The sequence below is a fragment of the Asparagus officinalis genome, chromosome 6 (assembly GCF_001876935.1).
Source record: "Asparagus officinalis chromosome 6, Aspof.V1, whole genome shotgun sequence".
Lineage (NCBI taxonomy): Eukaryota > Viridiplantae > Streptophyta > Magnoliopsida > Asparagales > Asparagaceae > Asparagus > Asparagus officinalis.
In genome coordinates this window covers 65,302,249-65,319,569 of record NC_033799.1, presented here as the reverse complement: position 1 = coordinate 65,319,569, position 17,321 = coordinate 65,302,249, and the positions used below count along the sequence as shown (strand labels likewise).

At 33.9% G+C, this 17,321-nt stretch overlaps 1 protein-coding gene across 1 annotated transcript in view; it reads left to right on the top strand.

The window, feature by feature from the left end:
- The window catches only part of LOC109844600 (VHS domain-containing protein At3g16270-like), a 32,314-nt gene continuing 15,404 nt past the window's right edge, over window positions 412-17,321 (top strand). Inside the window, exon 1 of the mRNA XM_020413704.1 lies at window positions 412-794. Within this exon, the coding sequence (XP_020269293.1) occupies window positions 588-794 (207 nt within the window). The 5' untranslated portion in view covers window positions 412-587. The remainder of the gene's footprint in view (window positions 795-17,321) is intronic.

Sequence of the window (17,321 nt, the reverse complement as noted above, 5' to 3'; positions counted from 1 at the left end):
TAAGTTGTAAGAAAGTAGTACTTTTAATACCTCCTATTAGTTGTCAAGACATATTTTTGGGGACGTTCTCAAGACATCTAATAGAAGGTACTAATGTGTTAATTTTTTTGCAACTCAAGAAATTAAATACTACTTTCTACAACTTAGAATATTTAGTAAAGATGGTGAAACTGATAGGGTTAGCCTCTTTTTTTTAGTTATGTAATAACATATTATATGCATACACGTGCTCAAATATGCATGTTTTTTTTTATGAAAGACAAGTCATTATTCATTAGACTGAAAATCAGGTAGTTGGACATTAAATTACTTATTTATTTTTTAGGGGAGTAGATGGACATTAATAATAAACCTTTATTATTGATCTCTTTATAAGCCCTGTTCCTTGTAGCTGCCTCACACGGAAAAAAAAACGCCTTACTCGGTGGTGCTCTGTTTTTTCCCGTTAACCCAGCGCATGCCATAGTACCCTCCCCAGTTCACCTTCCCTCTCGTCTTTCTCTCTCTAGGGTTTCTCTCTCCTCAACCACGAATAGATCCAATAGGAGCGATCATATTTCTAGGGTTTTGAATCGATTGGGGTCCCCATGGATTCGAGCAGGAGAGCAGTGGAAGCGTACTGGAGATCTCGGATGATCGACGGAGTGACATCGGACGAGGACAAGGTAGCTCCTGTGTACAAATTGGAGGAGGTCTGTGGTCTTTTGAGGAGTTCTCATGTCAGCATCGTGAAAGAGGTCTCTGATTACATCCTCAAGCGCCTCGATCACAAGAGCCCCGTTGTTAAGCAAAAGGTCTGAATTTAATCAGTTAAAGCATCTCTTTTAAATTTCCCTATAGCTTATGATTTAGTAATATGAATGATGGGAATATTTCTGATTAGAGGTGGAATTTTAATTAAATAGTTGAAATATGAGTTAGGTCGACAACCTTTTAACAAAATGTGTCAGGGACAACCCCTGACCACAACCACTGCGTTCACTTCCAAACCCATTGTCCCTGACCACAGCTGTTGCGCTCGCTTCCAACCATGGTAACGACTTAAAGAGAATGGTTAATAGTAGATGAGAAAGAGGAGGTAGAAGAAATGTCATGTGTTGGTTTCAAAATATGATTGTATTGGACATGACTCGGCCTATGATGCAATCATGACCTAAGTTTTTCCCCTAGATGGCTGTATTTGCGTCTCTGGAAACATAGTGTTTATAATTTTGAGACAAATTCCATCTACAGAACATGTATTAATTCGAGTCATTAAGATACATCTATCTGAACGGAATAGATTGAAGATACATCCAAAGAAGCTACATCTATCTGAACGGAATAGATTGAAGATTCCATCTACAAAATACAAATAAGTCTCAAAGAAGCTACATCTATCTGAACGGAATAGATTGAAGATACATCCAAATTTCCAAAAATAATTGCCATGTGCGGCTGAAACATCTAACATGAAATATCTAATCTAGAGGAGAGATGAAATCTGTCAAGGAAGACTATGATTACTGCCTCTATGCCTGCTCCTGAAAGTATTCTGGGTCCTACTAAGAAAGATCAATTCTCATATCTAGGGTAAAAAAACCTCAGGGGAGTTAGAAAAGTCCCTACAAGCGTTGTAAAATGGAGGAAAAGTGCATGTGCAAGTGTGATATATATATATATATATATATATATATATAATATATATATATTATATATATATATATATAGAGAGAGAGAGAGAGAGAGAGAGATATTAATGGGTATCCTTGTCATAGGAGCGGATTTCCTCCTTGACGCCTCTAAAATCACATGATTGAGCGACATTATGGATGATCCGCTCCGTTGAACTTGATCTACATATTCTAAAACCCCAACACACCAAGTTTGGGGTGAACCCGTCGTCGTTTGACCCTTCATCCACTTGTATCAATTTTAACGGTTTTGAATGAATAGAACTTTTCCACATGGCTCGATGGAGGCGGTCAAACGACGACGGATTCACCCCAAACTTAGTGTGTTGGGGTTTTAGAATATGTAGATCAAGTTTAACGGACGGATCATCCATAATGTCGCTCAATCATGTGATTTTAGAGGCATCAAGGAGGAAATCTCCTCCTATTGACAAGGATACCCATTAATCTCTTTTAATATATATATATATATATATATATATATATATATATATATATATATATATATATATATATATATATTATATATATATATATATATATAGACAGAGGATTTCTCATGCGCACTGATGCGTACGCATCTGGCTGAGATCATCGAAAGCAAGGGTTTTTTTAGAAAAATGTCCGACAATTGCGTGATCCCATCATGAGCTCGTGACCTCGAAAGCAGGGGTTTTTAAAAAAAATTACAACGATAAAAAAAGCCCCAAAATCGTCGTCCCTCGTGACCAGTCTCATCATCAGCTTTAATCTCCTCCATTTCTCCTCAATTTCTCCTCAAAAATCCCCATCAAAAAGCCGACTTCCCCCAGATCTCCTCCTCCGTCAACAGATCGACTTTCCCAACTCGATCCCACCGCGAAAGCAGCATCACCGCCGAGGGCGGTCGATCCAGTCTTGAGCTCGAGCGCTCTCTCAAGATCCCCATTTCTCCTCCTCCATCAAGCCACCGCCTTCCCCCAACTCAGGTAAGGATCATGCCCATTCCAAGCTCGTTACAGGTTTTGATTAGGTTTTTTTTATTACAGTTGTTTCAATAGCACAAAATCTTTTAGTCTGTTAGATCTCTGGGGTTTTTGTCAGTCTTTTTTTAGGAATTATAGATTGATTACAAGAACTAGGGATTTGATGCTTGAAATGGAACAAATAGAAATAAAATCTAACTTATTTCACTTTGTGGGAAAATAGCCAACAAAAGCAGTTGGTTTGAAACTACCAAGAAAATGAGGAGGGTCAATCCCATTTCTATTTGGTTAAGAAAGCAAAATAATAAATCTATATGAGAACAAAAATTTAGCATATATGTGATGGCGGTGATGCTGCTTTCGCGGTGGGATCGAGTTGGGAAAGTCGATCTGTTGACGGAGGAGGAGAAATAGGGGAAGTCGGCTTTTTGATGGGGATTTTTGAGGAGAAATTGAGGAGAAATGGAGAAATAGAGGAGATTAAAGCTGATGAAGAGCTCGAGACTGGATCGACCGCCCTCGGCGGTGATGCTGCTTTCGCGGTGGGATCGAGTTGGGAAAGTCGATCTGTTGACGGAGGAGGAGATCTGGGGGAAGTCGGCTTTTTGATAGGGATTTTTGAGAAATTGAGGAGAAATGGAGAAATGGAGAAATGGAGGAGATTAAAGCTGATGAGGAGACTGGTCACGAGGGACGACGATTTTGGGGCTTTTTTTGTCATAATTTTTCAAAAAACCCCCTGCTTTCGAGGTCACGAGCTCGAGATGGGATCACGCAATTGTCGGACATTTTTCTAAAAAACCCTTGCTTTCGACGATCTCAGCCAGATGCGTACGTATATATATATATATATATATATCATACTCTCTTTAAAAGCACGAGTTCGGAAAAATCTTTTGGTAGACAAAAATACCCTTAAAATTCAAATACTAATTCATTAAGTAAGAGTAAGTTGATAAATTGATGAATTTTTATTGGATATACATAGTATGAGATAATAATATAGTTAAAATTAAAATACAAATTTGAATAAAATTATTAAATGTCAAATTTATAAATGTATACAAGACGAATGACTTATATGTAAAAACCAAAAAAATTAGTGAGACAAATAATGTTCGCCCCAGAGGTCGAACCCAGGAATAACACAAACCTACAAATGTACATAATATGGACGTGGTATTTGCAAAATCCACCAAATAAGTTAAAGAGACAAAATCATTCTGAAAATTATAAAAAATTTTTAAAACAAACGGCTACGATATGAGGACACAACCTGACAATTTCTCACCAACCAAAATTCAAGTAGTTCACGTTACTGCATAATTAGTTTCAAAGTTTAATTATACTATTATTATTTAAATAGAACTATATTTACAATTGTTATCCTCTCACATTCAACATCACATACCAATGTTTATAAGCCAAGAAACTATAACAAGTACCATAGCACTTTCATCTCCTTCTACATGTATATGACTTTGTTATTTTCTTCTTAGTAGATTAGATTAGATTATTTTAAAGCAATTAATTATATTGTATATTTAATCTTTTTTCATATCAAGAAATATCAATAATTTTCACAACACTTTCATCTATTTTCTTCTTATTAGATTAAATTGGATTATTTTAAAATAATTAATTATATTGTATGTTTGATCTTTTGTTTAGATATAAAATTGTAACAGCTTTCATAGCACTTTCATCTCCTTCAACAGGTACGTGTCTTTGTTATTTTCTTCTTATTAGATTAGATTAGATTGTTTAAAAATTATGAATTATAAAATTATAATAATTTTCACATCATTTTCATCTATTTTCTTCTTGTTAGACTAGATTAGATTATTTTAAAGCAATTACTTATATTGTATGTTTGTTCTTTTTTTGCAGATCACAAAGTTTAAATATACTATCATCATTTCAATAGATACTGTTTATATAAAAATCAAAGAGAATCTCACATATATTTTAGATCTCAATGTCAATTGTAATATTTACACGGGTATTGGTTCAAATAAATTTCATGTATGGGCTTAGATAATTTAATTTTTTAATACCCAAACTCTTTCACAAAATCAAAAGAGAATATCAATGCTATAGCTATATATATCCACAGGACCACATATATCTTGAAAATGAATGAAGAAAAACACACAAATAAAAATCATATTAATTATTGTTTGCGGGAAAAATGCAAAAAAAATTGAAAGGAAATGTTATTAATTCTCCTTAATCAATTTAAGAAAAGAATGAATACAATCTCTCACAGTAATCTCTCTCTAAACAACTTAGAAAAAAATTATAAATTTTCTTTATCGGTTTCCCGATTTACAAAAGAGATCAAGATCGATGAAGATCTTCCCCTTTGTTTAAAGCTAGGTTCTTCTTGGTGGGGATTGGAATTTGAATCTTGTATCCCGTTGACAATCCGAGCATCTCGCTTCGTGGAACATGGTCTATTCCTCTTGACTTGACGTTCGGAAGAACTTGCGAGACAAGTTTAAAAACTCTTAACAAGTTAAGAACTCTGAATGAGTTTAAAAATCTGTAAAAGAGTTGATTTTAGAAAGGAAATTAATCATTTTCAATTTAACCGAAATGGTTCACAAGCTAATGCACAAGCTTCGAGAAAAGCCAATTCAAGATGATCCAAAAAAGGATCCCTTTGTAACTGACTTCTCAGCTATTTATAAGGGTTTAAGGGTTGTAATCTATGATACCCCGACACTTCGTTTGAGGCCCCGTACCCGTGTCGGGTACGTTTTGGGTGCGGATCCGCACCCAAACGGCAGGGACACGGCTCGTCTCGCGCAAAAAAAAAAAATCATCGCTGAAATTTTGAAACAGGACCGATCGTCAACTATTTGAGCCCAATAGCCCAAGCCCACTTCGAAAACCCTTACCTCTGAAGCGATACTGCCTTCTCCACCTTCGACGATCCCATTCCTCGACGACGAATCTGCTCCTCGACGACGAACTCAACTCCTCGACGACGAACTCAGAGCCTCGACGAAGCAATATCAGCGCCTCGACGACGAGTCCTGCTCCGACGACGACGAACTCAACTCCTCGACAGCAAATCAGAGCCTCGACGAAGAAATTTCAGCGCCTCGACGACGAGTACTGCTCCTCCTCCGACGAAATCAACTCCTCGACGAAGCGATTTCAGCGCCTCAACGACGAATCCTACTCCTCGACGACTCCTCTGCTCGAAGACAAGGTTTGATTTATGGTTTTTAGGGTTTCGTTTTTGCTTTTTTCCCCCCTTTTCTCCCTTTTCCTCGACAGCAACATCGACGCCCCCTTTTCTCCTTTTTCCTCGACAGGGAGATCCAGCGCCCTTTTTTCTCTTTTTTTCTCCTTTTCCCTCCGATGAGATGAGAGCTGGGGGCCTTGGGGCTGTTTTGGTTTTTCCCGAACATATATAGGGGGGCTGAATTATAAATTATTTTTAATGTTTGTATTTATTTATTTAGGTAATTTTATTAGTTCTAAATTATTAATTAAAATAAAAATAGCTTTCTATTTCTTATATGTAAGTATTTTCTTGTTAATAATTGTAGAGAATTAGATGAACAAGTTCACAAAGTGAGCTAGAGGATGATAATGCTCCTCTTTGGTGATATGTCACAAAACTTGGAAAAGCAACGGGAGGTGGTGGAAATTGGGAATGGCAATGCAATTATTGTCTTGAAACTTTTAAGAGTTCTCATTCAAGAGTAAAAGCACATCTCTTAAGACATCCATTATTTGGAATCAAGTGTTGTGCAAATGTGAAGAATGAAAATATTGTTGAGATGAAGAAAGTGTTGGAGCTAGCGGAGCTTAGATTGAAGGCAAAGAAGGGCAAAAGTGTTCCATTACCTACGTCAACAACCACCACCACAAAAGAAGTTGCTAAGAAGAGAAGAAGTAAGGGGAACACCATAGAACAATCATTTAATCGTGGAGCCCGAGATCACCTACATGGTCTCATTGCCCGAATGTTTTTCACGGGGGGTTTATCATTCAATTTGGCAAGAAATCCATATTTCATTGAAGCTTTTAAATATGCCACAAGCAATGCACTTGGAGGTTATATCCCTCCCGGATACAATCTTCTAAGAACAAGCCTCTTACAAAAAGAAAGGGCACATATCGAGAAGTTATTAGAGCCCATAAAATTAACGTGGAAAGCAAAGGGTGTTTCTATTGTTAGCGATGGATGGTCCGACTCACAAAGAAGGCCTCTTATTAATGTGATGGCGGTGACCGAAGATGGAACGATGTTCTTGAATGCCGTCAATGTGGAGGGGAGGGCTAAGAATATGGATTATATAGCCGATATTCTCTTGAAAGCCATTTCTATTGTTAGCGATGGGTGGTCCTACTCACAAAGAAGGCCTCTCATTAATGTGATGGCGGTGACCAAAGATGGAACGATGTTCTTGAATGCCTTCAATGCAGAGGGGAGGACTAAAAAATATGGATTATATAGCCGATATTCTCTTGAAAGCCATTGAAGAGGTTGGTCCTCATAATGTTGTATAAGTCATAACCGATAATGCACCGGTTTGCAAATCCGCGGGAGGCATTGTGCAAGGAAGACATCCTCATATTTTTTGGACTCCATGTGTTGTCCACACACTCAATCTTGCCTTAAAAAATATTTGTGCGGTGAAGAATACCGAAAGAAATGAGGTAGTGTATGAGGAATGTAGTTGGATCACCGAAGTTAGCGATGATGTTGTTGTTATAAGAAACTTCATAATGAATCATTCCATGAGATTGTCAATGTTCAATGAACATGTGAAGTTAAATTTGCTTCGGTTGTTATCATGTTGTGACGATTTAAGAAGATCAAACGTGGTCTTATGGACATGATCATTAGTGAGAGTTGGAGTGTTTATCGAGATGATAATGTTAGGAGGGCTCAATTTGTTAAGAACAAAGTTTTGGATGATATTTGGTGGGACAATTTTGGATGATATATGGTGGGATAAAATAGAATATATAACATGGTTCGATCCGCCGACACCGACAAGTCAAATCTTCACTTAGTTTATGATATGTGGGATTCTATGATTGAAAAAGTGAAGAATTGCATTTATAAAAAAGAAGGCAAGAGAGATGATGAATATTCATCATTTTACAATGTGGTACATACTATCCTTGTTGATCGGTGGAATAAGAGCAATACACCATTACATTGCTTAGCTCATTCACTAAACCCAAAGTGAGCATTTTTTTCCTCAAATAAACTTTTAATCTACATTGGTTAGACTATAATAGTTGATATTGTTTATGAATGTTTTTCTATCTTGTAGATATTTTAGCGCGACTTGGCTCATTGAAGCTCCAAATCGGGTTGCACCACACATGGATCCCGAGATCTCAAATGAAAGAACTAAATGTTTGAAGAGTTATTTTCCTAACTCCGAGGAGCGGAGAATGGTTAATGTGGAATTTGCTAAATTTTCCGCCGCACAAGGTATATTTGCGGATCATGACTCTTTGGATGATAGGGGGAAAATAGATGCAAAGTCTTGGTGGGTTATCTATGGAACATCTACACCAAAATTGCAAGAGTTAGCATTAAAGTTGATTGGACATCCTTGTTCCTCTTCTTGTTGTGAGAGAAATTGGAGCACTTATAAATTTATTCATTCTCTTAAGAGGAATAAGATGACTCCACAACGAGCGGAAGATTTGGTATATGTTCATACAAATCTCCGTCTTCTTTCTAGGAGATCCTCGGAATACTCTAATGAGGAGACAAAGATGTGGGACATAGGAGGAGATGAATTTGAATCATTCAATGGTGTCGATATTTTAGAAGTTGCAAACCTTTCTCTTGACGAGCCGGAGCTTGAGACCGTTGTATTTAATGAGTATGAAAATGTTGAATGTTGATTGTCTTCTAACCGGTGCAAGGAATATAGATCTAACTTTTGGAATATGCTAGTGAATTGTAAGTTTTTGGGATATAGATCTAACTTTTGGAGGTATATTTGCAACTTTAAAAATATACTTGTAATATTTTGAGGGATGCTTGTAAATTTGTAATATTTTGGGGTATTGTTCTAACTTGTGAAGGTATGCTTGTAATTTTTAACTCTCGTTTTGCAAGGTAGACTTGTATTTTTGTATGCTCAAGATGAAAGTAATGAAAATTAGAATTTGATATTATCTTCAAATCAGTTACATAACTTACATTTTTCATTGATTATACAAGCCAATGTTACATAATAATATAAGTATATAATATACAAATTGATCTATTTTTCTATATGTTCCTCCTCTTTCTTGTCTTCTTTAACATTTTTGTCTTCAATTCTCCTAGAGATCATTGTCATCCCGACGTCTTAATTCACACCTGTAACATAACAAATTCTTTAGTTTTTTGTTTATAATCTCTATTTACATAACAAAAAAATGAAAATGTAATAGGTATTTAATTCAATATGGATCTAAAGTGAATTATTTTATATATATACAGCCGTGTCCCCGTACCCTACTTTTTACAAATTTGCCGTGTCCCGTACCCGTACCCGTACCCGTACCTAGGCAACATAGGTTGTAATCATCCTCTTAAATCACTCCTTAATGAGGGTTTAATGTCTTTAATTCATGGAAAACGGTTTTAAGAGGTTTAAGGGGTGTAACTGCTCCCTTAAATCACTACTTAATGAGGGTTTAATGCCCTTAATTCGTGAAAACGGTTTAGGGGGTTTAAGGGGTGTAATTGTCCCCTTAAATCACTCCTTAATGAAGGTTTAATACCCTTAATTCGTGGAAAATGGTTTTGGAACCGTTTAAAATGTGTTTGAATGGGTCAAACGTGAGATTCACGTTCTGAAAACTTCCCTCGCGTTTAGATCTGAAAACGCGATAATGAGCTCCGCGTCTTGATCCTGGAACGCGGCGATAAGCTCCGCGTTTTGAACTTGGAACATGATGGTGAACTCCGTGTTTTGAGCTTGGAATGCGGTGATGACTTCCTTGTGTTACTTTGAAGAGATCATCAACTTATAATCTCTTCTGTTAAAGTGTTGCAAGGATTGTCATCTTTTAATCCTGGCCTTTGGCTCTTTGAAATGTGAGAGTCGTTAGTTTGTAACTCTCATTTGTTGTTACGAAAGTTTTTAGATTGTAACTTCCGTCATCAGTTGTTGTGAGAATCGTCAGATTGTAACTCTCATTGATTGATATGTAAGTTGTCAGATCGTGACCTCCATCATTTGTGCTTTGTGGGGATCAACTATCCACAATAATTTTTAGACAGCCTACAAATACCCACACGCACCCACTATTTTTAAAACCGTCCTTTATCTCCGTCTATTATATATTCACATACCAAATTAAACTGCTAGAGTTTCCCCTCACCAACTACACCATTGATTAACCTTTCTTTTTTCCTTTATACTTAAATTGTATAACATTCATTGTGATGGGGACTCACATTGGTCCTCTGCCTGCCTTGAATGTCCAATCAAAAAAATAATGCATTAGGCTTTGTAGTTAGTTAATAATGAGATCCTATCATTATAAACAAACTAAGTAAAGATTAATAATTATTAAGAATGTACCACGTTCCGCTATCTTCCACTGTAAACTTGTTAATTGTTTATTCGTAACCCCAAGAAGTTTTCAAAATTAATCATCTATTTCATAATTTTTTAAAAAATTTTAAATAAAACTTATAGCAAATATAATAATCCATGTTTATAGATTTTAACTCAAAATAAATCTAACTTATTTTATAGTCAGAAATAAAATAAAAAATAATAATTTTGATATTTAACCACGTGCATTGCACGTGCACAAGAACTAGTATAGGTAAAATAGCCAGATTGGTATATTTTGTAGAAACTTAGTGACATGTTGGTATATTTTCTTTTAGTTTTGTTAGATTGGTATATTTTGTCGACTCCGGCGCCAAATACACCTTAAATTTGTCAGAGTTATCACCGCATTCCAAGCAACAACTATCATAAAACCCCATCATGCTCCTAACCCCCTCCTCCTCCCCCTCATCCTCTTCAACCTCCCCCTCTCCCTCATCCTCATCATCCTCTTCCTCCTCCTCATCCTCTTCAACCTCCCCCTCTCCCTACTCCTCCTAAATTCATCCACAGCTGCTAGTAGTTCAGCTAGCTTCTTGTTTGGGAAAATATTATCAGCCTTCACCCTTTCCCTAAACCCATATGCTGGAATCCTTGCGTTCAAGTAGGCTTCAAGCAACAACTCATGTAATTTCATCCTATTTCTGAACCCAGCAATCCTTGCGTTCAAGTAGGCTTCAAGCAACAACTCATGTAATTTCATCCTATTTCTGAACCCAGCTTGCCTTCATCCATTCTCTTTCATGCGCTTAACCAAATCTTCCCCCTCAAATAGAAGTTTATTTTTAGCATATATCCTCAGAAGAGCATCATAGAAGAGCATTATAAATCTTATGTGTTATATATATATATATATATATATTTATATAACACATAAGATTTATAATATAAATTTTATTACTACTACATGGGAACATGTTGTAAAACATGCAGCTACCTCTAAAATGAAAGTAAACTCAAGATGCTATCTACATCTATCAAGTCCCTTCATTGCCATAGTCACACATGCAGACCAGTTTGATTTTATGTTATTTGAATTTAAGGTTGAAATTTTGATGCATATAAGGCAACTACTAATAGGATCTGGGGGACACTTCAACATGAATAAAAAGTAATTATGACACTTAGCCTCATTAAACATGATCCTAAAACATGAATATCCAGATAATAGTTGTACCCCTTAAATACATTTTAGTCCCCATTCTCTAATGCCCCATTAATTAACCTAGTGATAACATATTTAATTTTCGATCGTGCATGAAATGTTATATAGTAATTTATAATTGTTTCAAGTGATTTTCTTAGACAATATCGCGACGATCTTGCCTATTTAGGCACTTGAATCTCTATGGTACATATCCGTAAAACATGAACATTAAACATGATCAAGAACATACAAAAGTCAATAATCCACGAGACGTATAGTCAATGTCACAAGCTCACGCTTATAATCCATACCTAAGTGGGATATGTATTCATGCACAATCTACCTAGTTGATGTCACTACGTGATCAAGAAAGAATTTTGTATTTTGTACATACGTCAATCACAACACCTCGTCTATCAAGAACAATATCAATCACAACACAAGCAATTATCAAGATACAATAACAATGCTTTGGTTCTAAAATTAAAGTGCACAAGCATTGAAGAAGGTTTTGGTTTGGCTGGATTGAACGAACTAGGTTTTGGTCTAGTCTAGTTTGGTCCAGACTGATCTGGTCTGGACCAAGCTACACCAAATTAGATTCTGGCTTGGTTTGGCCTGGTTCGGTCTGATTCAGATTAGTGTTGTTAACATGAGATGTGAAATCCAAGGCACAAAGTCCCTTTGTGCGCATATGTGCAAATCGCAATGCGATGCGCATGCCGGAGTGAAGCTAGGTGTACACCACACATAATTTTTCAAGCTAGATAATCAAACATGAAAGAACATGTTTATGAATTTTTACATAGAAATATGGCAAGATATATAATATCCACTATTAAATAAAAAAATAAGGTCTTAGTTCATAATGCTAAAATAAAAAATCCAGGTTGGTCTAGATGCAGAGTGCTCTACTGATACCCGCATCGTTGGGCATGAGGCGAACGCCTTTGACAACACTGGTTTAGACTGGTCTGAACTGGGTTGAGTTCTAGGGTGCAATGAGGCGCACGCCTTTGTTGACACTGGTTTAGACTGGTTTGGATTAGATTGAGTTCTAGGTTGGTCTGGTTCTGGTCTAATCTAGTCCAAACTTATCTAGAGTCTAGGATGTTCAATCATGTTCTAATGACCAATAAAGTTCGAGGGAGCTGTTGGATCACAACATATGTGTTGGCAATAGGAAGAGGTTTATATGATGATGACGATTTGGTCATTTAGCTCAAAACAAGTTGATATTTGTTTTTTGTTTAAGGTGCTCAATGCTATAATGAACTAAGAGGACAACTTTAGCAAAAGGAGTTTGAGGTCTTTTCTTAAATTCAACTAGGGGGCAAAATCCAGGTCAAGCTTAGACCTGATTACTATGGTCGATAATATTTGTTAATATTTTGTAAATTTGTTGTTAAAAAGATATTTTAAATCTTAAAACTAATTCTTGTTGAGAAAAATCTAGTTTCAGGTGACTAGAAACTCCAAAGCAAAGTAAAAACTTTTAGGAAACTAAATTAATATTTTCAAGAAATTAAAACATAGTTTCATAGTTAAAAGATTTGATTTAACTTGTCAGTAAATAAAGCCTATTGAAGTCAATTTTAAATGTAACCCTTATTTTACCAAAACATGCACCTAAATATTTTTTCCCATTTGTAAAGAGAGTTTTTATTAATTACTAAATATAACTACACCTATTTTTAGATGTGGTGAAAGATCTAATACTTCATGAAAATCTTTAATGTTATATCAAGATATTTGACTCAGAAACTTATAAATTTAAAATTAAAATTATATATGTAGAGAAAAGTGAAGGTTTCTACTGAAAACATAATTACATCCATTTTAAAAAAGAGCTTTATTTTATCATGGAAACCTCTCACTCGTATCAAAAATTTTAGGAGCTACGAAAATAGAAAATAGTGTTCAGCGGGAAGATGTTGTATATACTTTAATGTTATCAATTGCTCATCATTTTACTGGTGCTTATCTTGATGAAGGTGAAAGAATTAGGATCTTATTATAAAATTTTAAATGTCCATCTTTAACTCATTTTAGGTGGTATAAAGACACCTATTTGAGCAGAGTTATGTCTCTAAGTGATGCTAATAGCTCACATTAAAAAGCCAAATTTATTGATGGCTTACCCACATTATTTGTAGAAAAAGTTCGGAATTAAATTCGATTAGAATATGGGGGTTATATACCCTATGATAACATTATTTTAAATATCTCCGACATGGCCTGATATATCCCCCGATATATTCTTTTACAGGGCTTGCCGCAACTGATATAGTCCTTAAATATCATTTATCATATTTTAGTTATTTTGAGCTATATATTCTCGATATGACCGATATATTAGTTGATATATTAACTAATATATCCTTTTTATATGGTTTGTCGCAAAATAATATACCGTGTTTGGCAATTTTTAGGCAAGATATTATGATTTTTCTATCATATCAAATAACATTTTGGCCTAAAAAATCAGAACAAAATGTACTTTTGATTTGTACTTTCGATTGCTGTACAAGGTTGACTAGTAATTCTAAACATACATTATTTACATTTTGTTTTCCCTGATTTTATTAAGTATGTTTAGATTATATTTTAGTGCATTATACTATATATGCAAACATCCGTTATGGCATTCCGATATTTACCACATATCCCTGATATCCGCAATCCGATATGAATTTTGATCATTCGATATTTTCCTAATATCCGATGTTTAAAACCTTATATGATAATCTAGCATATGGATATTTGTCAAATGCCTGTATAAAAGAAGGCTTAGCTTTTGTAATGATTTAAAGCTGAAAAATCAATTAAAGTCTCAAAGACTTACCAAAAGAAAAGAACTTGGAGAGTTCTGTGAATAATTTGCTTATAATCAACCATATAAGGATGATAAAGAAAATATTTCTAATAAAGGAAATACTAAAAATTTGTTCAAAAAGAAAAAGAAAAAATTCTTTAAAGAAAAAGAAAGAGAAAAGCCAAATAGGGCTAAAAAGAAAATTAAAAAAGAGAAAAACAAAATACATTATTATAAATGTGGCCGTATCGGACACTATGCTAATCGTTATTATACAAAGAAAAAGATTGAAGAAATAGAAGACAAAGGTCTTAAAAGAATGTTACATAAAATTATGATTAACAGTGATACTAAAGATGAATCATATTCATCAACTTCAGAATCTGAGAAAGAAGGAAATTATAAATGTACAGTTAATGACTGTAATCAAGAAGCTGACTATTGGAAAGCTATAGTCCAAATGAATGGACTATCAATAAACATGATTAAATCAAATCATGAATTAATTGAAAAAATATTATCTGGGGATATATCCACAGAATTAAAAGAAGATCTTTTAAAAAATATAGTAAGTAAAGAAAATAAAGAAAGTCCAAATACGGACAATGTCTATAAATTTTCTGAAGTTCAAAGAAGAAGGCAAAATACTGTTCATACCTCAAAAGATATATCTTTATCCTCTCTTAATAAGAGATACAAGAATTAAAAAAAGAAGTCAAAAACTTAAAACAAGAGAATAAATACATTCTCTCAAGATTAGAAAATAATGACGAAAATTCTAATGTCATAGTTTAACATAGTGAACATAATGACAGTGATACTGACACTAATGCACTGTTGCAAATATTATAACAAGTTACATCTCAAAAGTGGTATATAAAGTTATTTTAGTAATAGCTAAACAAATGTTTATCCCAGATCTTATAGCTCTAATCGATAGTGGTGCAGATCTAAACTGCATAAACGAATGCATAGTTCCTTCTAAAATCTTTGAAAAAAACTATTCAAACTTTGAGTAGTCCAAATGGTAATCAATTAGAGGTAAAATATAAATTACCACAAGCACATATATGTGTTCAAGGGATTTGTATACCAACTCCCTGTATTTTAGTAAAATATTTATCTCAGCACATTTTACTTGGGACTCCATTTTTGCATAATATAATGCCTATTAGTCAAATTGATACTACTGGCATTCGTGCTAAATATGAGGATAAAAAAATCATATTTGAATTTATTACTAATCCTCAGACAAGAATGTTGAATGAAGTCAAGAATATAATCTTGAAAGAAAATCAAATGAATTTTCTTAAAGAAGTAGTATTTGTTCAAGTTGAAGAACAAATAAAGAAACAAAAAGACTTAATAAGTCAAATTTAAAATAAATTTAAACTCACTATATGCAGTGATGTACCAAATGCATTCTGGAACAGGAAACAACATATTATTTCTTTACCTTATATTGAAGGTTTTAATGAGAAAAACATTCCGACAAGGTCAAGACCCTGTCAAATGAATCAAGAATATCTTGATCTATGTAAAAAAGAAATATAAACTCTTATAGAGAAAAAATTAATAAGAAAATTATATTCTCTTTAGAGCTGCACAACCTTTTATGTGAATAATACAGCTGAAAGAGAAAAAGGTGTACCTAGAGTAGTTATAAATTATAAACCTCTAAATACTGTCCTTAAATGGATAAGATATCTGATTCCTAATAAAAGAGATTTATTAAATCGCATTAATAATGCAAAAATATTTTCTAAGTTTGATTTAAAATCAGACTATTGGCAGATTCAAATAGAAGAAAAAGATAAATATAAAACTACCTTTGTAGTCCCATTTGGACACTATGAATGGAATGTTATGTCATTTGGACTTAAAAACGCCCCTTCTGAATTTCAAAATATTATGAATAAAATTTTTATTCCTTATACGGATTTTATATTATCATATATAGATGATATCCTTATCTTTTCTTATAGCTTTGACCAACACATCAAACACTTAGAAATTTTTAGGAATTTGGCTATCAAAAATGGGTTAGCTATATCTGTCCCAAAAATAAAATTATTTCAAACTCAGATTAGATTTTTAGGTCATAATATAGAAAAGAGAACTATAATTCCTATTGATCGTAACATTGAGTTTGCATCAAAATTTCCTGATGAAATAACTGATACTAAACAGTTACAAAGATTTTTTGGTGCTTTAAACTATTACAAAGATTTTTAGGTGCTTTAAACTATGTAGCGGATTTATCGATCTAATGATTTTTCATGTAGTAGTTTTCCATTGTTTTAAGTGTTCTTCTACAACTCCTATTTGAGTTTCTTGTTTTTGAATATATTTTTTTAAGAACCAAGGTACAAAAGATTTAAATTCTTATTTTAACCTTAATACTGAATAGTATTCATCTATCCAGTTTAACGGGTTTCTTTTAGAATTTTTTTAAAAAAAAAAACCATTTTCTAAAATTGCTATGTTTTTCTAGGTAAAATTCTTTATTTAGAATTTTCCTTTCTTTACTACCTTTTTCAAAATTTATTTCATACGAAAGCTCATCTCCGTATTAGGAGGAGAAAGTTTATCCTTATATAAAGGATGAGGAATATTATTTTCGGAGATATTTACTCCTTGAACAGAACTGGTTCTATAAATCCAGATCTTGATAAAGAGTTTCTGGCTGATGTAGTCGCATCAGATATTCTGATTGTTCTAGATGGATTAAATGTTATTTTAACTTCTCCATCTGTAGTTTGTATAATTTGATCAATATCTTGATTGACAATAGGTAAAGGTTGTACAGCATTAGGTATAACCTAATTTTCTGGGAAATTCATTCATCCTATTTTATATGTTTATTAACAGCAATATTAGAAGATAGAACATTAGTTTCTACCAGGACTGTTTTACCTGGTTTAGACTGTATCTTAGCCTTAGGGGCTAAAGTATTTAATACTTTATAATGGATCCTATAAATAGTAGCATTCATTTCAGATCCAGGTATAAAATTATAACCATGAGTCTTAATATTAAGACTTGTTGATTCGAGTATATTCGGACGAGTCAGAGATAGACTTAAATTTGGATAAACATTAAAATATACGGGTTCAT